This window comes from Odocoileus virginianus, chromosome 20 (genome assembly GCF_023699985.2).
Source record: "Odocoileus virginianus isolate 20LAN1187 ecotype Illinois chromosome 20, Ovbor_1.2, whole genome shotgun sequence".
Classification (NCBI taxonomy): domain Eukaryota; kingdom Metazoa; phylum Chordata; class Mammalia; order Artiodactyla; family Cervidae; genus Odocoileus; species Odocoileus virginianus.
This window is the reverse complement of record NC_069693.1, coordinates 31,233,669-31,258,289: the sequence shown is the minus strand read 5'-3', so window position 1 is coordinate 31,258,289 and position 24,621 is coordinate 31,233,669. Positions and strand designations below refer to the sequence as shown.

The window sequence follows — 24,621 nt, the reverse complement described above, 5'->3', positions numbered from 1 at the left end:
AAGTCGTTATTTTCTAGTTTCAAGAGAAAACATAATCCACATATCTTTAATATTTTACTGCAAGTTTTATTGAAATGTGTGATGGAGCACGAAGAGCTTTCCTAGATGCACAAGCTTCCACTTTGTACTAATTCTAAAAGTTTGAGAAAACACTTGAAATGCATTCACCTTAGGACTAAAATCTCATCTTTAAAGGGTTTAGGGCATAATAAATATAGTACAAAATCACACTTTCACAGGCATGAAGTAACAGCCTTTCTTTCATCCAACACATGTTTATACAGTAGCTTTGAGCCATACCTATAATGGGCATATCTTGAATTGCAGAATGCATAGAAAGCACCAAGGAGCTCAGAACCTGGGATGGGAAAACATTTCTTCACAGAGCAATTTTAAATGTAGGACATTTGATATGCAAAAATAATGACTGATACCTGTTAGTTCACAATCAAAGTAAGAATTGCCCATACTTTTGCATAGACTTTCAGCTCAGTTTGGAATTTCCAAGGGGGCTCTCATCTTAGGCATAGTCATGTGACTTCCACAAAAAAGAAATGTTGGCAGAGTTACCCAAAAGACAAAAACAATGTACTTGGATTAGAGCTTCTAATTAAGGGAGGCTAACACATTTAACTCCATCACTGAGGAGAGAGACCAAGATTTCATCTCCTTAATATTTGCAACAGTGGAAGCCAGCTGAATGAGTAATATCTTTATAACAGCTTTCTCATTTCCTTTTCCGTAATGCATTCATGATGCCCAAAGAAGCAAGTAGCATTTTGTTAAAAGGTAAGGCCAGAATATACTTTAACAAGGGCCATATATGTTATTTCACTTCATAAGCGAAGCTTTATCAAAATTCACTACCTCCTTGAAACAGAACAAAGCAAGTAATCCAAATGTCATGAACCAGATTTTACTCTTCCAACTGAGTATAGTTTTTTTTTACATAGACCATTCATAAATCTAAACAAATGCCTATAATAAAGCCAGAAGACAGACCCTGACAACACATTTATTTTGCTAATCATTCTGTGAAACATCTGAAATGAAAACTTAAATGCATCTGAGCCAAAATAAATAGCTAAAAATCCTTGTTAAATATACTGCAGCTTAGAAAAGAAAAATGTATAGATGAGATAGACTTTTAAAAAATGATCTATGACCTTCCTGAGTAATAGACAATAGTTAAGGGAAATAGTTAATCTGAGCTTGGTTCTTAACAAATAATGAAATGGATTAAATGTTCTCTGTGAGTAAAAGACTTAACAATAAAATCAGTTCATATTAGCACCAAAATAACACTGATAAGGAGTGTCCTTCAAGAAGGATTTTCAGATCTAATTGCTGTTGTCAAAGTTGGTACAGGCTTAAAACAAATACCTCTAATGTGTACCCACAAAGCAGGCAAAATTAGAATAGGCTTTCCCTAAAGACTTGGTAAACATTCAATTAAAACTTAACAACTGCAAAGTATAAGCCAGCTCCTCCTCTATCAGATATCTCAGTATCTTAAAATTACTGGAACTTTCACAGGGTTTAAATCTTTATTGTTCATTTCCTATAAGTAAGGTGATTGAAGTACTGCCTGGGATAAAATTAACTTGTACATTCACAATTTCCACATGTTTGTTTGAAAAATAGGAAGAGATGCAATTACCATGACTTTAGGCTGATAAGCTAAATTTTAACTGCTCATAGGTGAAGAAAAAATACTGTGCTGATATTTTCAGTGAAATTATGAAATCACATCCTATTTTCTGATGTATATCCTATCCTGTTTCCCAATGCTAATATATTTACCTTCATTTTTCTTGATGGTAAAATTCGGATTGTTGACCATTTCTGGAAGAAGACTGTATAAGAAATAATGTCCATTTTTGGGATCATCTTTGTCCATGGCACTCACCGTTTGAATGACCTGTAACATAAAACTTGACGTCAGCATTTCTGATGACATCAGAGGGCTCGCACTGCCTTTAAAAGCTGAGTGACATTCCTCTCATGGAGTGATACTTTGGTCCAAGGAATCTTTTCCATTTTCTAAATTGTTATGGATGGTTTGTGCCACGGATAAGGAGAAATATTCATCACTTTGAAACCTGACTCTGATAAGTTCATGAAAATTAAGGTCATTACCTTTGTGTCCATTTATCATCTGTGGCTTGAAATAGCAAATTTCAGGGTATTTGAAAACATTTTCATTGGGCATTTAGAGGTTTCTTTCCACTTCGAGTATGGGCAGGCTTCTAGAATGAAATTTGGAATTGTACAGAGGAATTGTAGTGTGGCTTCTGGGAGGATATTGGAGGTAAAGGACTTACATCTTGAATCCTCACAGCTCCTCTTTCATTTCGCTGATTAGGCTCTAAGTGCCAAAAAGCATGTTCCTGGACACAAACATCACTGCCACACACCTTTCTGAAGAGTTGTGTCTTCTCTTCCCTCCCGATAATGAATGCTGTTTTTAAAGCTAGTGGATAACACATGCAAACAGCGCTTTGGAGCGCATCCTAGATGAGTGAATTACAGGGCTTAGAAGAATGACCACTGTGCAGAGCACTGTGTGGACAGATACACATATCAGAATCGGCCAGTTGGATGTGCTTGTTTCATTTGCAGAGCTGCATTCACTTAGTGCTAAGCTGTTCCTTGGGATGTCAAGAGAATTCACTTAACAATTCATATTTATAAATTTGTGATATTAATCACTTCAGTATGAAACACTGGGCAACAGCTAATGGAATAAAAATGATAGCTTATACTACTATGGTAAATAGCTACAACATAATTTCTGCCAAAAAAATATGCCTACAAAGCATGCCTGTCAAGGAGATATCAGATTTACCATCAAAAATTAACACAGAAATACTTTCAGGTTTGTGAAATTTAGAGAATACAATTTGATGCCTAACATGTCTGTTTGAACAATTATGTTCTATTCAACTTTGCTGGTATCATTAAAGAGAAAAAAATTGGATCACTTTTGTTTTGAAACATATATCATTGCCTTGGACTTTATTGCCTACATAAGATGAGAACCGCAATTTAAGAACATTTTCAATAGCTGTGGAGTTTTGCATTGTTATCATCCACATGCTATATGGTAAGCAGTATATCAAGATTATTTCAGGCAGAAATGAAATAACTTCTCTCATTTTCTATTTCTCCATTTTTAAAAAATGGAACATATTCCTACTTGGTAGGTGTTTTACTCTTGTTAAGTACCTTGTGAAATGTCTTATAATTTTACTTAGCTTGAGTAACAGAAAATAGCACAAAATATAAATCATGGATAGAACAATGAGATAGCAATTAAGGTGATGGACTTCAAAATAAAGCCGCCTTGATAGAAGTCATAATCTCATCCTTTACTAATTGCATGACATGGAGGGACTTAACTCTTTTTGAAACTCAGTCTTCTTGTATTCCTAAATTTTAGGAATTTAATAAAATTCCTAAATTTTATCCCTAAATTCCTGAGCACATGTGATCAGGAACTTTCCCTGGTGGTCCAGCAGTCAAGACTCCATGCTTCCAACCCAAGGGGCATGGGTTTGATCCCTGGTTGGGGAATAAGATCCCACATGCTGCGTGGCATGGCCAAGAAAATATTTAGAAATGAATAATAATAATAAAAATAAGAAGAACAAATGAAAAGAGGATTTCTTGATATTCTGGGGTGGAAATCATTCAAATTTAAATGCATTCTTGATGTGTAATTAATGGATAGATCTCCTACAAGCAATACCATTCTTAATATTTCTGTCATCTTCATGAAAAAGACTCATACATGCTGGTAAGTGAATATACATGTTAAGCTCTCACAACCAAAACAAAAGAGGCAATAATTTAGCTTACCTGAAGTAAATGAGTGTAATTACCTGTCATACCACGTCTCAGAAGTTTGGTCTAAATATTACACCTGCAATGAATATTTTCCCACCGTTTATGTAAGCCAGGAACTCTGTAAGACATGTGACTTCTTGAGCTTGTTGAACCAAAAACTCTTGGAATAGGGCCTAGAAATCTGTGTTTTAAGCATTCTTCTTGGTGATTCTGATGCATGCTTAAGACTGGGATTACTCTTTTGAGTCAAGGGAAATGATTGGTGTGAATATGCCCCCTACTATTATTCGTTAGGAGAGTCTGTACTGTCAAGCGCACATCAAAAGCAGGACATGATGTATTGGGGAAAAATGTGGTGAAATGGTGAATCTTTAAATTAGCTTCCAAATATCTTATGAACTGGCTATGGTTAGGACTTCGGTTTAAACCATTTTTGACACTTCATTTATTTTTAATGCAGATGGCCTGGCTGGTCATTTTCTCTTAAAGGAGATGCCTGTAGATCATTTGGAGGACTTTATGCTATTAAAATGCATAAAGTTACCCATGTTTAAAAGGCTGAAATCTTCATTGATGTAATAACATCTGAACACATTCAGTTTTAAACAACAGAAGAAGAAGAAGCAAGGAAGTGCACCTCCACACAAGCAGATTTTATAGGCCTACTGAGCTGATGGCAAACGAAAAGTGCACACATTTCCCACTGTGAGCTACTTAGACATCAGTGGATTTTTTAAGTAATTGGAGAACTATTTCATGAAAATGATATAAAGATTTTGGAGGAGTTATTAATTTGTTCATAAGTGATGAGTTGGTGTTTTCTTCCCCCTCTCACTGCTGTTAGTGATACTACTATTGATATGGAGTATATCAACTGTGTATGTCATACATACATAGCATTTAGTTTAGGGGACATATGTATACCGATGGCTAATTCATGTTGATGTCTGACAGAAAACAACACAATTTTGTAATGCAATTATCCTTCAATTAAAAAGTTAAAAAAAGCATCTAGTTTAAATACTTTCTAGCAATAAAATTAGGATGCAGTTGAAAAATGGAATGTTTGATAATGTATTGTGGATTAATTTCAAAGGAATCTAAAAGCTAATATACATCTCATCAGAAAAACAAAGCTTATCTGAGGTCAGGCATAAGGAAATGAATTTCCAGGTTATCCTTGGATTTCCACGGGAGCAGACTCTGACTTGAAATCAAATGACCTTTCTAAGGCATAAAACTGAAAAAAGAAAGTTTTTTGAGAACTGTGGGCCATATCATAAATCTGACTCTTAAGAAAAATGATTCATTGGTAATCAGTAACGTTAAATCTCAGATTATAGTAAAGCAAGATAGTAAAGCAAACCTCAGATTGCTCTTATTAAAACATTTTCTTAAGCTTTAGTTTAGACTTTTATACTGACACAAAAATATTTTGAGTAGTACAGTTTTGCTGTCATTATTAACTTTTCAAAAGGCAAGCAGCCAGCAAACAAAGACATTTCTGGTGATCTGATTGGTTAACAATCTTAAAATCCTCGTGGAATCTATTAGAATATCCCCTCTAAGTCTCTGTAGGTATTATTCATTGATTTGTTCTTAAGTGATGAGTGGGTTTTTTTTCCCCTCTCACTGCTGTTACAAAAGTATCTGACATATGGTAGCTATTTAATAAGCATTATCTGAATGAATAAGTGAGTGGATGAATACATATATCATGTCAGGCATGCTTTAGCATCATCACTAGTTCTTACGTAACCTTGAGAGGTTCACATGAAGAACTCTAGTGCATCAAAGACATTATGACATCTGATTCCAAGTAATTTGGATAAAAAACTCCTACATCCTCCTGCCCCTGTGTCAGGCTGCCTCAAAATCTTCTTGGCGTTCATACCTTCTGCACATGTACTTCAGTTAAATTGGGGCTCAGACCTCCAATACATTGGATAGCATAAGGATGAACTTATCCACCCTTGCTACCTATGTTATTTATTTTATGAGTATTAAAGATCCCCTTTTGATTTTAAAGGTGGTAGAAAGTGAGTGAGTGAGGAGACATCCAAGGCAGTATAGGAAGGACAGGATAGTTTTTGGTTTTCCATTCATTCTTTGGCCTATTATTGATCGTTTTTATCAGTGTTAACTTTCCTGAAACACTAACTTCTAATTTCTTATATCGGGCTTCCCTATGGCTCTGTGGTAAAGAACCCACCTGCCAAGCAGGATACGGGGGTTCGACCCCTGGGTTGAGATCTCCTGGAATAGAAATGGCAACCCACTCCAGTATTCTTGCCTGGGAATCCCAGGGACAGAGGGGCCTGGCAGACTACGGTCCATGGGGGTCACAAAAAAGTCTGACATGACTTCACAGCTACACAACAACAAATTTCTTAGATCAGTAGTTTTCAAATTGAGGGAGGAAAAAATGAAACATGAAAGCAAAATTGTAAGAAATTATTTATATATGCATTTATATGAAGGGAGTGTCTGTAGCTTTTATCAGATTATCATTGGTATCTCTAACCTAAGAGAACAAAACAAAATAGGCTAAGAACCATGCCCTGAAAGAGTTATCTTTGAAAATATAAATTATGTCTATAAAAGAAATCACTTTATGCCAATGATGATGAATTGAAAAAGGAGGAAAAACAGGAATTTGAGAACTTAATGTTAAAACCCACAGGATGACCCAATTGTCCTCAGTTATTTTCAAAACTTTATAGCATAGTTCTAAATAAGTACTGTTCATATCCATTTATTGGATAGTTCCTGGATACTTTTTTTAAAAATAATTTTCAAGGCAATCCAATTTCTACCAAGATTTTTCTTTTACTCCCCAAAGTGTTTTCTTATGTCTTATTTCTTTGCATGAATATACTCTTGTCTTTAAAAAGCACTAGGTGGCTCTTAGAGTATGTATCTTAGAGGTCTGAACTACAGAAAATACAGCAAGAAAATGCAGGTTAGACTGTGTATGTTTCTTTTAAACACTTAGTAAAGTCCTCAGACCTCTGGGTAGACTTTTGGGACCTATGCCTTCACTAACTCACCATAGAACTTCCAACATTTTTGTTTCATTCTTTTTCACTCCCCTTTTCTTTACTGAAACTGAGTTGACATAAAATGATACAAAGCAAAGACTTTTGAAGGATGTATTTATATCAAGTTTGAATTTTCCAGTTGCTCCTATTTCTTATTTTCTCTTGCTGGTCCCTGCACATTTCATGTGAATTTTGTATATCTCTGAAATGATTAATATTTATTTAAAAAATTTCTCCATCACTTGCTCTGTTTTGAAAACCTCATTAGTAGGGCAAAATTCACAATTTTCAACATGGTTTAGAAGTCTCAACTTGCTTTTTAGGCTTATCTCCTCTCCATCTTCCACTATATAACTTCACAAGAATATTTCCTGATGCCTCATGAATATCATAAACATTACTTCCTAGGCTGAAAATGCTAAGCATAATATTGTTTATTCTTCTGAAGCAAGATTTTTCCAGCTGAGTTCCATTTACCCCTTGTTGTATAGTTTTCTATGAAGGAAATTCAAAAGATTTTAAATCAACTATGCTTGGTAAAGGCCAAGGACCATTTAGTTCTAACACACTGGGGATTCATATGTATTTATTAATGCAAAGGGATCTTATAGTTAAACAAAGTCAATACAAGACAATGTTGTTTAACTGTTTAATACAGTGGTTCCCAACCTCATTGGGGAAAACATGGACATACACACAGACACACCACACACCATAACATTTACTGACACACTTTACCTGAAAGTGTTTCTCAGGCATTCCCTTTAAGACATGCTATCCTCTAAAACCCCACATGAGTCTTAAAGTCCTGGAACCCTCTTTAATCTCCTTTTGAAGATGTTGTGTCTACATAGCTTGGTGGTTATAGCACTAACTCCATTTGCGTCTCTGCCCTTCTGATAATACATCAGCTCCTCTCGGTACAAAGTGAAGTGAAGTGAACATTACTCAGTTAATGTGTGACTCTTTGCGACCCACGGACTGTATAGTCCATGGAATTCTCCAGACCAGAATACTGGAGTGGGTAGCCTTTCCCTTCTCCAGGGGATCTTCCCAACCCAGGGATCGAACCCAGGTCTCACTCACTGAAGGCAGATTCTTTACCAGCTGAGCCAAAAGCGAAGCCCAAGAGTACTGGAGTAGGTAGCCCATCCCTTTTCCAGAGGATCATCCTGGCCCAGGAATTGAACCGGGGTCTCCTGCATTGCAGGAAGATTTTTTACTAACTGAGATAAAATCTTGCCCAATTTATGTCACTAACACAAAGCCTAGGGATGACAATCTCCTTATGATTACTGTCAATTTCACTTTCTTCAAAAAGGTGTGCTCATCACCATGGCTTCCATGAACAAATAAAAACAAGCATATGCCTGTGGTCACCATGCTTCCATCTAAATTCTTATTCACTAGCTTGAAGGTTGAAAATAAAACAGAGTAATCATTCAATAACAGCCCAAGCTTTGTAAACAATCCTTTACACCATTTTTTCTCCTGTGGATCATTACTTATTTAGGTGAGGGGCCAGAATAAGGCCTGTGGATTTGGATTCATGCAAGAGGGTCAGCCGATTTCAAAAAACATTTAGATTGTATGTGGTCCTGTAAGTTGATTCCGATGTACTTGAACAAAATAATTATATTATCCCACAAATTTATATGGGGAGAAATGATGTAGGAGCCTTTTCTTTACCCTTGACAAATATAAGACTTGTAAGTTATCAGAGGAAGAGTTACTCCAATATAGGGCAATAGATTGTCCTAGCTTATATTGACTCATTTAGGGATTATTTATAGTGTTTCGCTCCAAATCAAAGCTCATAAATATATAACAATAACAGCAATAAAGCCAAAAAAATTCTAATAAATATTTTGCTATTAAAATTATGAAACTAGTTAAAATATATAGTACTAGTTATTATAGTTATTTACTGAGCACTTGATATTAAGCTGGATATTCCTAAAATATGTTTAACAGTAGACCCAAGGTTACAAAACTGGTAAATGGCAGATCTATGACTCAGACTTAGATTGTGCTAGTTTCAAACCTTCAAAACTTCTGTTTTTTTCACTTTGCTTTTTTTTTTTTTTTAGCTTTTCCCCTCTGTCAAAATTCCACTCTAAAAGTTATGCTTCTATTAGTGACTGTCTAGAAATGTTTTGTTACATGTGTCGTCTTCACATAGTTTTATGCATTCCACTGATTTACCATCTCCTTACTCCACCCAAAGTAAAATGAAAGTTGTATTTTATGCATTTTGTTGAGGCTATCAGTTTCATCTGTTCTAAAATCAATCTTCTCTCCCTCTTGTGTATGCAGATAGATCCTGAAAGATGCCTTCTGGCAGGAAAGTTAAAATTAAATCTTCTATATTTATTGTTTCATGAGTGTTATAAAATGTCATAATTTCACTTCATTGTTTAACATTTATTAGAAAAAGACCAAAAGAAGCTGAATATATATATATATATATATATATATATATATATATATATATATATATATAAAATCAGAGTAGCAAACTCATTCACTGCTGCTGTTTATCAAGGACTAATTCTACTTTTCTTATTATGTAGAATGCTTTTGAATAGAGTATGTTATTGATCATGGGAATTGACTTTTTTTTTTTGGAAAAGTGCTCATTCTTGATCAGAATATTATTCTCATTACTGTTTTTCTAAAAAGTATGCCACCCTGGCAACGGAATTCCAAACTCTGCTCCTTGGGAAGCATTGTGAAATCCTGGAAAGTACAGGGACTGGGGCACCTTCAAGAATAGACTTTGAAGCCCATGTTTCTTACTTTTCATGGGTGTGGATGGACTCTTACTCTTTTCTCAGCCTCAGCTGCCACATCTGTAAAATGTCCTTACACCACCAACTCCAAGCACAGTGGTGCTGAGTGCATGTTAGATGTCTGGATGTATTGCTGGATGCATGGAAGCATGTAGCCTGCCCAGTCACCTCTCTCCCCCTTCACTGCCAGCACAGGCCAGGCTACCATTATCTTTTGCAATTACATCCTTCTAGATGCTCTTCCTGTTTCATTGCCCATGCCCACATCTGTGTGTGTGTGTGTGGATTTTATTCAAACATAATACTCTTTTTGTCCAATTTCATTTTTCTCATTATACTCTTATTAAACTTGCTTATTACCCTTATTATTCTCAGCCACAGATATCTTCAATTTTTCCAACACACCAAGCTTTTTCTCCCTTCAGGATCTTTGCACAGGCTTATCCTCTTGACTAGAAGACTTCTGCTTTCACTTCTTGTATGACTACCCTCTCTCATTTTTTTTTTTTTTTCAGTTTCAACTTAAACTATACCCATTTAAGAAGTAACTGTCTTGACAATGTTACATAAAATATCTCTGCTTTTTCTATACTCTCTCTGTCCAAGTTGTGTTAGTGTTTTCTTCAGCTTAGTTTTTAAAATTTATCTTATTGATTCATTCTATCCTTTTTATTATCCCTCTTCCTCATTCAGTTCCATTGGAGGGAGCACTTTTTTTGTTCTTTTTACATTGTTTCCCCAGGAAATACTACAAAACTTAGCATCCTGTAGATGCACAGTAAATATTGTTCAATAAATAAATGAATGATTTTTCATTTATGTCTGTGAATAAAACAAGTGTCTCAATGGTACTATCTGAGAAATTAATTATTAAAATAATTGTCACTGATAATTAGAATGATGATTCTAAAATTTTGTGAATATCCATTACATGAAGAGCATTGGCTGGATATATATCTATAAATATAGGCTATATCTTTTTCTTTAACCTGTGATAGTCCCATGATAAGCAAACTTTTGCCTCAGTATTGGTCAGAGAGAGAAAGGATTAAAAGAGATAAACCAAAGTATGTTTTTAACCCAGACATAATTAACTCGATGCTAAATAGCACATCTTGTCTTCTACAGATGATGATGAAGCTTAAATTATATTCCACTAGATTTATTTACAGTAACAGGGAAGCTCCTTTCTGAAGGAAAAAAAAAAAGCACTGAAAGGGTCTGTTGTTAACTAAATCTCGAATGATAAATATTCTCTGAGACTTCAGAGAGCTTGACTCACATTTCATATTTTCAGTTCAGTCCCTCTGTCACTGAACCATCAGGAGCAAACTATTCTAATTCTGTATGTATGGTAAGCAAGAGGTAAGCATCTAAAATAAAATCCTAGAAAGACCCTCTTGAGGAGATAAAATGTAGAACAGAGTTATGGAAGCCGCTTTGGCCATCACTGGCCATCGATGTTCTGAAACTTTCATGTTTGGTTCTGAGTGTGGTGGTATCACAGAAGTGGTTTCTTCCGGTGGAGCTGTTACCTGGTCCTTCACCTTTCCCGTCAGAAGTCCATTCTCCTCAGACAGAACCTGGTTTATCCCCGGCTGACTTCTTCTCAGCACTTGATAGATGTTCCCTATCTCTGGGGGTATGTGTCCTTTTTAAGGGATCTTTTCATTAAGATAGTTCCATTTCCTCTCATCTCTTCAACTTCCTTTCTGCCCAGAGAACTTGAAATATTTTCTTGCAATTCTGTCATTTCTAATTTTATTAAGTGTCTACCAGAGAGAAAACTCTATGTGGAAAAAGACTGATGTTTGTCTGCCACTAAATCCCCAATACCTAGCAAGTTCTGGGGCATATTAATAGTTTGTATTCAATAAGCATTTACTGACTGACCAAAACCTATTAAACTATTAGGTACATACATTTTCAGTCATTTATCTTCCTTTCCAATTTTGAAATCCTCAGCTCATACCCTCATTTCTGCTTTGACCATCAAATAGGAGTAAGTAGAGAGAATCTTTTTATTCATTCTGGTAAACCGAGGGCCAAGTAATTTGTAGATGATGATATCATGGCAGTATTAAATTGGAGACTAAAACTATACATCACCTTATAACTTTTAACTTAAATTACCTGTAGCTATTTGGGGGAAATTGTTTTAAATAAGAGTAACTAGCTAGTTACTATGTTTTAAAGAAAAGTAACTAGTAATCAGAAAATACCACATTAACATTTAACTTTTAAATGGAGGGATTATTTAAAAGGATTCTAAAAGGGATTTTCATTGATTTTTTTTTTTTTAATAATATGGACTGTGAACTCTTTTTCTCTGTCATGGGTGGTCATTACCCTCTTAAGGGAACTAATTCAAGAAAATGTCATCTTTTACCTCAGCATCATTAGAAGGTGGTAGAAAGAGACAGGACTCCCAGCTCTGTTTTCATAGTGAGCCTGTAACAATTTTAGCACAGGTGTACCATGACCTAGGGATCTATGCCTAGACAAGAGGAAGGTGGTTTTCCTTTCTTTTCCTGTATTTTAGACTCTGTTTAAATGAGTCCAGTGGAGAACAGTCAAGTGCAGTAGCATTCTCTTGTGTTCATGTTGCAACTGGTTTTCATTCTGTGAGATGTTTTAGAAACCTCTTTACAGAGGGTCACCCAATGCAGAAGATTTGTTACAGATTGGGTTTTTTTGAAGGCTTGTGCTTGATTATTGCTAATGATATCCAGCTGCATCATCTCCCAGACAGCAGACCTTAAATCCATATCTTCCAGGCAAACCAGACATTTCAAAGTCACCTGCACTTCTTTCTCTGAGGCTGTTATAAAGCAGACATTAATTGTTGAAAAATATAGAGATGACTGAGTTTAGTGCTAATTCAGTTTTTGACTTTTTTTTGGCATGAGACTGTGATAATTAATATTCTAATTTCAAAATGAGTCATGTGATAGGATGAAACATGATGGAAAGTGCATCCGTGCTGAACTTATGTAAGTGAACATTATTTAGTGTGGATAACAAATATGAATTCTTGAAAATGTTAAATATAAAAATGAGATATTTGAGCCACTAAAAGTGACCTGGGAATGATGTAATGAATCAAACATAAGTTCTGACTAGCACAAAGGATTCAAGGAATTCAGGAGCTATTTAAACTGTGTATATCAACCAGTCAGCCATATGTCCAAAAAATTATGCTGAACAGACAAATATCTGATGTCTTCATGTAAATATGAAGTCAAATAAACATGCCTAAACTTTCATCTGAGGATAAGATAGTGTAGTGTACATACAACAAACATTTTTTCACAGAGTCATTCATGTTGATTTGCAAAAATCATAAAACAAAGAATCGACTTTTGTTTTTTATTTTGATCTTATATAGGAAAGGTGATGAAACAGTGCATGTTTTTTTCCTGAGGATTAAAAACTGCTGATGAATCATTAAAACCTTGGAAACAGTCAAAATCCACAAGGTAAGTCTCCATATTTCAGGAGGTCCAAAGGCATGCATGTCAATATCACAAGTGAAGCCAATGTGGAATTTTTGAAATCTCAATGCCATTGACTCTCTGAACTTGTGTGATGAGTTTTGCATGAACAATGTAGTTTTATTCAAATTCTAAAGCATTTGACAGTTTCTGTATGATCAAAAATGTCTGACATAACTCTGTGATTGGCTACATCACCCAGCAACAATCTGGCCCACACAACCATATCCTTGAAAACTGACCTTGCGTGTGTTTTGACCAAACTCTCTCCATCAACTCCATTCACCAACTTTAGCTAAATGATATTTACTGCCATGTATATACACTCCATCCTCAAAGGATCACAAATAAAAACGCTCAAAGGATAAGACAAGTAGAGGGCAGTTCAACATGATGAGATTAAGAAACACTGAAACTAATGTTAGAGTAGTATTTCAAAAAAGAGGTCGCCTTTGGCTTATCACTGCTGAAGGTATATATTTTGATTATAACATATATGATGCCTAGTATTTAAAATTGATTTTATTATTAAAATGTTAGCTTTTAACTTATGTGCAAGCACATGTATTTGTGTCATATTTCAGTGGATAGAAACAATGCTAATCCTTCAGAGAGAGGAGAGTAGTCTAGGGAAAATGTCCACCGTTTTATAGGGGAGCAGCAACTTGATCTTCTGTAATAAGTACATAAAACTATACCGCCACAGTGCCATTCCCTTCTTAGGTGGAAAAAATCTGACTTGTCAGGTAAACGCTTGGCAAATAGTAAGTTGCATTCCTAACACCCACATGAGGCACAAGAATAGTTGGATTAACAACTCCAATGTCATGCTGTCAGCTGCTGTTTATTTAAATTAAAATGTCACCATCCAGAAATAAATTAGGAAGTTGAAAAACGATAAATTTCTTAAACATACAGTACTTTGGCACCTTGTTAAAATAAATGTATTACATTTGTGGTTTTTTCCGAACTTTACATAGACTATTTCCATTATGACATTCAGAGTATAGCAGATTTTGTTTCTGTTGTTCTTTCTTAACTCTCTCCCTCTCTCCCACCCCTACCTCCTTTCCTGCCTCCCTCTCCCCTTCATTCTCCCGTTTCCTCCTCCCCTCCTTCCCTCCTTTCCTTCCTTCCTTCCTCCCTGTCTCTCCCTGTGTTGCCACTGTCTTATATCTATGCTATATAAGAGAGGTTAAAAAAAAAGTTCCATCAATACACATCAATACACAATTATCAGATGCTTTACTTGCATGTCTAAAACATGTTGTTCGTCTTACATCTATCTAAATATAGCTACACCTAACAGATTTAAAAAATGCACTTCCTACAACTGGTCTTCCTAGGGTTCCACTGTTATGTGTTATTCCTACCTTTGATATGAAACGAACATGCCTTCCCCATGGGCTTTTTTCCCCTTCACTTCCTGTCATTTGAAGGTTTAACATTTTGGCCCGGTTACTCTAAGACCTCCCCTGTGATCATCCCTATCCCGAGATATTTTAAGATCTTTTTTGGCTCCGGGTTCATGGCACTGCGGGCCATTCCTTTTCAGGAGCCAATTTGGTCATAAGTCAGAAGAAAATAACATCTTGGAAAGAAAAATACTCCCTCTCTTCTCCCGTGTGGATGATTCTTGCCTATGACTTTGCAGGTTGCAAATGATGCAAGTGCGCTCTATAATGCAAGTTAATCAAATATGAGACAGTGGTATACAAACATATTCAGCATTAACAACATGGAGATATTTACTTGGCCGGGTTTTCCATTTTCACATAAAAATGCCTCATATTCGGATGCGAATTCAGGGGCGTTGTCATTGACATCCAGCACTTTAATAGCAACAGGTACTCGGGATATCTGACTGTGGTTCCCTATGGGAAGGAAAAAATAACATCAGCATTGAGGATACTGCATTTTGACGTGCAACTCAACTTTCTTCTTGAAAGCCTGTGTGTCTGTTTCAACTTCCCTTAATTAGGGTGTTTTCAACATGGTTGATTATGGAATCTGACCATTCAGCAAGGAAAAATAGCAAGTGCTTGGCTGCTTTAAAAAAAAAAAGTATAAATTACTATTCTAAACACCATTTGCTGGAGCTTAGCTTGATAAGATTGTCTCTGAACAAATTAAAAGAGGCTTCCTAGATGGAGAAAGCTTTATTTTATTGATAAAGCCCATTGTATGAAAGGAAAAATAATTCTAAGGTTTATCTCTTTGTTTATCTTGGGTAGAACACAGCCCATTTTTGCACTATTACTTGTTTGACTGACTATATATTAAAGATAAACCTCAAAAACCCAAAACCGACTAGAGCCACATTAACTGTTGAGAAGGTATCTTTAATAAAGATAAAGGGGATAATCTTAAAAATAGGGAATCATATCTTATATGAGTTTTATTTTGTACTAAAAATTGACCTTGGGATCTTTTTGGACTAGATAAGCCAAGTTATTTTAATATTGTCATTTTCATAAAGATTTTCATCAGTGTAAACAGATAATAATCTTTTAATCTTTCCATGTCAATTCCAGTAGCACAGAACTTAATGCATAATCCTTAATCTTTAAGTCCTTAAATTTAAAAAGTTATACACAGACACACACACACATGCATGCACAGAAATAAGGTTCATTAATACATTGCTAACCTGGCCACATGATAATTTTTTATTTGTAATAAATGTAATACTGTTTGACTCTGACTGTACCATGTAATAATCTTTTGATCATGTGTAAATGACACAGAATGCATTGAAAAATGGAGAATTATTTGTGTTTCTGTGGCACTGAATATTTATAAGCAAGTCGAGAGAGGATAGATCTTTAGCTTTTGAATATGAAGAAACAGACTTGTATTTGATATATCAAACTCTTCTTTCTGACAGCTGATTAAATTCTGACCTCTGAAACCTTCAAATATTCATTTTTTCCATTAAATATAAAAGTATTTTAAAGCACATGCCAAATAATCAGAGCCATGTTACAAATTTATAGTTGGTTAACCCCACTGGCAATGCTGAGATTTGAATTGGGTTAACTACCATGGCTATTCAGCAATATGCTAATTTGACTAACTATGGATGGATGAATATCATCCTTTGGAATTCCAACCACTAAGTAATGAAACATAATCTCACTTCCCAAAAATCACACCAGAACCTTAAATGTCTCACCTCTACTACTCCTTTTTCTTTAACTCTATTATGTCTGATGAATTAATTCATCCCCATTCAGAGGGGATGCATGCAGCTCCCAGTTTCAATGTAAGGGAAAGTTTTTGTAGCATGTGACCCTAAGACAAGAAACTCACACTGTACCTTTCATCTAGTTGAATCAGGTAGATGAATGAGTTATAAGGTATTTGAAATAAGGTCTGATTATATCCTTAAAGATTTACATCTCTTTTCTAGTCTGACCATGAGCTCAGTAGCAGTTGCTGAAGTATAAAGAGCAATCTAGTGTTTGCAGGAAACAAATAAAGTTTGGTGCCCCATCTCTGTCTTCTACTACCAACGTGATTCTGAAAATGGTATTTAACCTCATTTTATTCCTGAGGAAACTGAAACTCAATACCTTGACACTGCAGTTACAAAACTGTTATATACATTATGTGAGAAAAAGTGAGAAGTCCTCAGATCATAGTAGGCACATAGTCAGGAGTGTCTAGAGCCTTTATGTTTCATAATTGGAAGTGTCGGCACTGTCCACACGCAGTGTGCACCATGTCCAGGGCAAGGTATTTCTTAGAATCATTTCATCCAGTCCTCGCTAAGGAGCTGTGAAATAGGTAATGTGATGTGAAGATGGACGCTCAAATGGCTACGTGTCTTTACCAATACATATCAATTTAAAATCAACTCCAAGACTCCAAAATGTAGTTTTGACCTTCCAAACATGACTTATGCACATAGTATTATATTGATGAAGTTTAAAACAAAATATATTTTGTTTATTTGTAAGGTAACTAATCACTGTCATTTCTTCAAGAATGCATATAGACTTGCTGTATGTATTTCAAGTTTGACTAAAGTTTGAGTACGAATATAAAAATCAACCCGGCTAAATCTAATGGGTTGTGCCATCACTGATATTCTCAGAAGTGCACTAATAATCGGCCAGCCTCTCTGTGAAACTAAACAATTTAGATTCTGTATTTTTCCTTATACTTCTATTTCACCCTAGCAAAGCCTCTTTAATTGATTGATTTTATTTTGTAATTCTCTGTATTTCAACCTTGAGAACTATTGCTTATTTATTTACATACCAATCACTTCTTCCTTGTCACATTTTTAGACCAACTTTTGTATATATAAATGACTAGAGGAGCCTTCTATTATGCTTTAGTCTCATTAACCATTCAGTTCATAAACAGATGACGATCAACACAAACTTGAACAGTGAATAATAGGTGCATTGTCTTAGAAGACTATAAGTATAAGAAAAAGCTATCATACTCTTCGAACATGATTTTGCTCCTAGAAAAGTGAAGAAAATGTTGATCTTGTCAAGTTAGATTCACTGAAAATTGTTAATGGGGCAAAGTCTACTAAATGTGATATTTTTGTCTTCCCTCTTATGCCTTGTATACACACACACACACTTCAAAGGCAAACATGAATATACAGATTTTACTCTCACTATTTTGGCAGAAGGATAATTATGCCAAGGTACATATTCTTCTCTTTTCTTAATGTCGCATTTGTAATGAATGTAGTTATCTCTTAGATCTAGATGGCCAGCCAGTGGTAAAACTCAAGCATAGAGGATAGAGAATCTCCATAAGCTTCTTTTTAGGATAACTCTCAACATTAAAGTGATACATGGTTTCCTCTTATTGTAAGATCTGGAACAAGGTAGGTGTTTAACTATCCAGGGGCCCAGATTCCTAGAAAAATACCATCTAATTTTGTTGTTGTTGTTGTTAAAAGTAACACAGGTTTGGGAGCTATCACTTAATACTGTTACAAGGTCACTAGCACATGATCATTGGCTAGTCATTGAAATATTTTTGGATGAGATTACAATCTTAAAAGTTAGCAGTAAGCTTTCTGACAAGAGAAGTTATGGTTTAATTTGTTTTCTTAAATGTATGAATGTCTCAGACACTTTGAATATTTCTAGAAACTGCCCAAACAAAGAGGAAAACAAAAAAATATGCGTGCATGCTCAGTCCCTTCACACATGTCCAACTCCATGGACTATACCCCACTAGGCTCCTCCGTCCATGGGATTTCCCAGGCAAGAATACTGGAGTGTGTTACCATGCCCTCCTCCAGGGGATCTTCCCTGGAACTGGACTCAGGGATCGAACCCACAGCTCCTGCAGCCCCTGCATTACAGGCAAATTCTTTATCACTGAGCTGTCTGGGAAGCCCCAATAAAATATCACAATAAATTAGTGCTATATATCCCCAAATATCCCCAAATGTGTTATCATTATCTATATTAGATGAACATGCATGATTGAAATTATTTCATCTTATCATAATTTTCGACACAAGTGTCATATTTACATGCTGAAGATTCACTTTTATCTAAATTAATGAAATGATGGGAGTTCAAATTTTAAAGATATTATAGAGCAATAAAATTAATTAGGTGCGCTTCTAAGGAAATTATTCATGTCCTTTGTGACTGGCCCCCAAATGTTCGCCTTTCATCTGATACACAAACATTAAATATAAAGATATTATAATTAGAAACTTGATTAGCATTCATTAAAGATTAATTTTCTAAACACAGGAGATGTGACAAAATGGTCTGGAAGGAAAAGCCCATTTCAATTGGTCACAAAAGTCAACTCTTTTCACAAATGATGGAAAAAGGCTGAAATGGCACCTGGTATAAACAACTCCTTGACTTCTACCATTTGAATCTTAGTGACTTTCTGTCACCTCTGTGTCACACAGCCTCATGAATTGCCCATTAATTTTGCCCTTTTATAATCAAAGGTAATGGAATACTGCCAAGTCTATGTTACTTGGGAATTTGCTTCTAACTAGTTTCCACAAGCTGCTGTTTTTGCAGGCATCAACTGAAATAAACAGCCTCTCCTTTTCAGGCTATAAGAGAGAAAAAATAATTTGACAAATTTAGATATACTGGTGGGCTCAATAAATAATTCTTGAGCATTCCACGAGTAGAAGGGTGGAAGGCATGAGCAGTAAATTACAGTCAACAGGGGGAATGCAAAATAAGAGAATTTATAATTGAGTAGGGATGAGAGGAATGGTGGAAGTTTATAAAATGGGATGATTTGAATTGAATATGTGATAGAAAAGATAGCATCTTAGGAAATTTAAAATAAAACTGATGGAAGTTTCCAAAAAGGTTTTGGAAAATAATTTCAATAGTGAATTGAGGCTCTCTGGTGACTAAGGAAAAAAACTTTTTGATGCACATTTTGCCCATAAATAGTGTGATAATTTCTAAATCATTAGTGGCGGTTTATTAATCCATATATTATTAAACAGCAGGGTCTTTCTACCACCAGCAGGGTAGAAAAGCTGTTGGGAATTTTTTAAAATTTTTATTGGACAAAGATATCACTTGTATGTGGAATCTAATTAAAAATGGTACAGATGAACTTATTTACAAAACAGAAATAGACTCACAGATGTAGAAAACAATCTTACGGTTATCAGGGGGGTAAAAGGAGAAAGGAATAAATTGGGAGATTGGGTCTGACATATACATACTACAATATATAAAATAGATAACTAATAAGGACCTAATAAGCCCAGGAAACTCTACTCAATATTCTGTTGGGAATATTTTTGATAGGTTTTTCTCTTTACAGTATTATTTTTATGCATTACCCTTTCACTATCATAGCAACTGTATTGATGCATAAATTAAAACACAATCTATTATTTCCCTCAAATACATACCAAGAAATTTCAGCATCAAGGGAACCAGTTGACCACCAGAATTTTTACAATTTTTGATTATGTGATTGTGAAAATGCCAAGAAGCCAGGCTGTAAAGAGGAGTCATTCTGTTTTACTCCTTAAAATCACCTTCATATTTAGAACAGTTTCCAACAAAATGAGAACTTTAATCAGATGGTGGCTTTGGTATTAAATAAACAAAGCTTGTAAGGTATATCTTTTGTAGGAACCAAGTAGTAGCTCTCAGAAGAAAGGTGGGAAAATGCTTTCTCTCGCTGTGAAAGTTGTGGAGTTAGACATATTTGAAAATGCCTCAAACTCTGGAGAAAACAACTCTTAAATGGTGACTCTGACCTCTGTCTGTTTTCCCTATTGACTGTGAAAATGCATGCTGTTTGGCACCAGCATTTTCAAATGTTCTCTAAAAGGGGAGAAAATGTGTAGGTCTCTTATTTATAACATTCATCTTAAGTGAACCTCCATGTACTGGAGTCCTTGGCAAGCTCTCACTCCACCGTCTCCTACCCACTACAATGAACCTTCAGCGTCCTTATTTGGGCTCACAAGAGTTGAAGTCCTAAAGAATACGGTAAGCACATTTATGGTGGTAAAATTCTATGGAAAAAAATTTAGAGCTATTAAAGTAAGGACTGATGCTATGAACCTCTCAGATTCTAAGAGTTTATGAAATGTAAAGCTTTAACAGTCACATTCTATATAAAGGCAACCTTAATGGCAGTTTATAAATGAAAAACTAGTACTTATGGGAACAGGACTATTACATTTTCCATTTTTATATTAATACATTATATAATACTGTGCTGTGTGCTTAGTCACTCAGTCAAGTCTGACTCTGTGACCCCAAGGACCCTCCGTCCATGGGGATTCTCCAGGCAAGAATACTGGAGTGGGTTGCCATGCCCTCCTCCAGGGGTTATATAATACTGCATAGTATTATTTTCATTAACTTACTAGTCTTATTTTCATTAACATTTTACTTTAACTTAAAATTTATAAATATGCACTATTTGCCAAACTTTTTCCCAAGATCTTTTTTAAAAATAAGTATTTATTTTTAATTGAAAGATAATTTCTTTACAATATTGTGTTGGTTTCTGACAAACATCGACATGAATTAACCACGGTATACAGATGTCACCTCCTTCTTGAACCTCCCTCCCACTTCCTTCCACATTCCACCCCTCTAGGTTGCTAGAGAGCCCTGGTTTGATTTCCACTGGCTATCTATTTTACATATGGTTATGTAAAATACCCTGTGTTACTGTGTCACTCTCTCCATACAACCCACCCTCTCCTTCTTCCCCTGCCCCAACCTCCATGTCCATAAGTCTGTTCTCCATGTCCGCCCCTCTGCTGCCCTATAATAAGTTCATCCGTACCACCTTTCTAGATTCCACTTATATGAGTTAACATATGATATTTGTTCTTCTAATAGGCTCTAGGTTCATCCACCTCATCAGAACTGACTCAAACGTGTTCCTTTCTATGGCTGAGTAAGATTCCATTTTAGACATGTACACAGCTGCTTTATCCATTCATCTATCGATGGACATCTAGGTTGCTTCCATGTCTTAGCTATTGTAAACAGTGCGGCAGTGAACATTGGCTTACATGTCTTTTTCAATTTTGGTTTCCTCAGGGTATATGCCTCGGAGTGGGATTGCTGAGTCATAGGGTGGTTTTATTCCCAGTATTTTAAGGAAGCCCCACGCTATCTTCCATAGCGGCTTTATCAATTTACATTATCACCAACAGTGCAAGAGGGTTCCCTTTTCTCCACACCCTCTCCAGCATTTATTGTTTGTAGATTTCTTTATGATGTCCATTCTGACTAGTATGAGGTGATATCTCCTTGTAGTTTTTATTTGTATTTCTCTAATAGTGGCTGATGTTGAGCATTTTTTCATGTTCATTAGCTATATGTATGTCTCCTTTGGAGAAACATCTGCTTAGGTCTTTCGCCCACTTTTTTACTGTGCTGCTTGTCTTTCTGGCACTGAGCTGCTTGTATATTTTTGAGATTAATCCTCTGTCAGTTTCATTTTCATGTCATTTGATATTATTTTCTCTCATTCTGATGGTTGTCTTTCACCTTATTTATAGTTTCCTTTGCTGTGCAAAAGCTTATGTTTAATTAGGTCACACTGGTTAATTTTTGTTTTTATTTCCATTACTCTAGAAGGCGGGTCATAGAGGATCTTGCCATATCATAGAGTGCTCTGCCTATGTTTTCTTCTAAGAGTTTTACAGTTTCTGGTCTTATATTTAGGTCTTTAATCCATTTTGAGTTTTATCTTTGTATAGGGTGTTCTTTGTGTATGGTGTTAGGAAGTGTTCTAATTTCATTCTTTTACACAGAGCTGTCCAGTTTCCCCAGCAGCATTTGTTAAATAGACTATCTTTGCCCCACTGTATGTTCGTGCCTCCTTTGTCAAAGATAAGGTACCCATATGTGCGTGGGTTTATCTCCGGGCTTTCTATCTTGTTCCATTGGTCTGTATTCGTGTTTTGTGCCAGTACCATACTGACAAGACCTTTTTTTTTTGATAATAAGTCTCCTAGAATTCTAAGTTAGATTTACATAAACCAGTGATTCATCTTTTATGATTTCTGGGTATTTTTAAAGATTAAGATAACACTGGCTTATGACATTATATACTTCATGTGTACAACATTATAGTTCACCATGTACACTAATGTGCTTCCCAAGATACTTTTATGTCTGCTTATCAGTTTGCTTCTTTTTGTTGTCTGTATTATTTTGTGTTGTGTGTGTGTATGCATACACATTTTATGGGTTTGCTTTATGTACACATCTCTTTTTTACTGTGTACTACTCTTGCTGAATTTGTGACTGGAAAATATCGACTCCCTCCTCTCACAGCCCTAAGTGCATGTTTAAATCCTTCTTATACATCTCATCTTTTTTCATACTATAAGAGGTGAGGAATCAAAGTTTTGTAATGAGTTTATTATTCCTTATGTCTCCTTTAGTAATCTAAGTCTTTGCAAAGTCTCTAATTCTACTCTGGCAACAAAAATTGCATTATGCTTCCATTACTAAATCTTCAGTGTTTTTTCCCTCCCTTATTATTTCAAATAGGATTGATTCAAAATTATTGGAACTGAATTTCTTGGGATTACTCTCACAATGCAATTCAATTTAAATCCTTTATATATTAGAATCTTAATAATAGAGACTCACACTTTCAGAGGAATATAGATTTATCTAATATTCAGTTTAAATGCTCATTCAACAGCAGCTTACGGTAACAATTGTACATGCACACATAAACAGACACATTTTATCAGAGAAGAAAACTATTATTGTAAACTCCCCAGCATGTATTGCATGATCTGTTACGTACTATCTCTTTGAGGTTTGTTGGCTTACCATGAGGACATTATTTTCTTAAATGGGAATTTGTTTTCAGTGTATCTAAGACTGAAATTTATATAACTCACATGTCAGAGTAGGTAATAAAGAAATAGCCACTACAACACTGTAAAGTAATTAGCCTCCAACTAATAAAAATAAATGGAAAAACACACACAAATATCCATCTGTGAACATCCCGTGTGCCAAGAAATCATGTGGGCTTTAGTCACCTTGCCCATATTAATCAAAGCTAGGAAGTAGTAAAGCTGAAATATTAGTCCAGAGCAGTTTCATCAATAAGTAACAAACACACACACACACACACACACACACACAGAAACAAACAAAACTGACTCCCCACAGGCTCTCTTTTAGATAAGCACTCATAAAAGACAATCTTACAATACCATACTTTTAAGATGGACCATTTCCCAAACAATACACTATCCTAATAATAACAGCAAAGAAAGGTGTGATGATTCTATGGACATGAAAGTTTTGTTACTAAATGTATCTTTAGAAATATACTTTTTAATTATTTGGGTAATTTCCTTACATTTTTAGTGTAAGATCAACTTTTGTTTTTGAAGCAAGCCATGAAAACAATAAACTGTGTAAATCTCAAGATTTTATTCCAGTGTATTTTTGTAAGATGAACATACCCCAGGTAACCATCACTCAGATCAAGATATTCAGCATAACTAGCATCCCAAAAGTTTCCATGTACCCCTTCTAGGTCATTATGCCCTTCAAGGTAACCTCTACTCTCTTTCTTTTTAAAATTTATTATTATTATTATTTTGGCTGGCCTGGGTCTTTGTCACTGTGTGCAGGCTTTCTCTAGTTGCAGGGGAGTTAGGTCTACTCTCTAGTCACAAGTGCACGGACTTCTCATTATGTTGGCCTCTCTTGCTGTGGAGCATCGGCTCTGAGCATGCAAGCTTATGTAGTTGCAGCTCATGGCCTCTCCTGTGTGGGTTCAGTAGTTGTGGGGCAGGTAGGATCTTCCCAGCCCAGGAACTGAACCCATATCCCCTGCACTGGCAGTCAGATTCTTAACCAACGGACCAACAGAGAAGTCCTATTCTGTTTCTGAACAATATATTAGTTTGCCTTCTTCAGAACATGATCAAGTACACACTTCTGTATCTGA

The 24,621-nt window shown here is 35.5% G+C and overlaps 1 protein-coding gene across 1 annotated transcript in view; it reads right to left on the bottom strand.

Annotated features, from left to right (window-relative positions):
* CDH8 (cadherin 8) overlaps positions 1–24,621 on the bottom strand; it is a 390,162-nt gene that overhangs the window by 59,385 nt on the left and 306,156 nt on the right. The window contains exons 9-10 of the mRNA XM_020902626.2: positions 14,929–15,050; positions 1,804–1,921 (exon numbers count right to left, since the gene is read on the bottom strand). Coding sequence (XP_020758285.1) covers positions 1,804–1,921; positions 14,929–15,050 — 240 coding nt within the window. The remainder of the gene's footprint in view (positions 1–1,803; positions 1,922–14,928; positions 15,051–24,621) is intronic.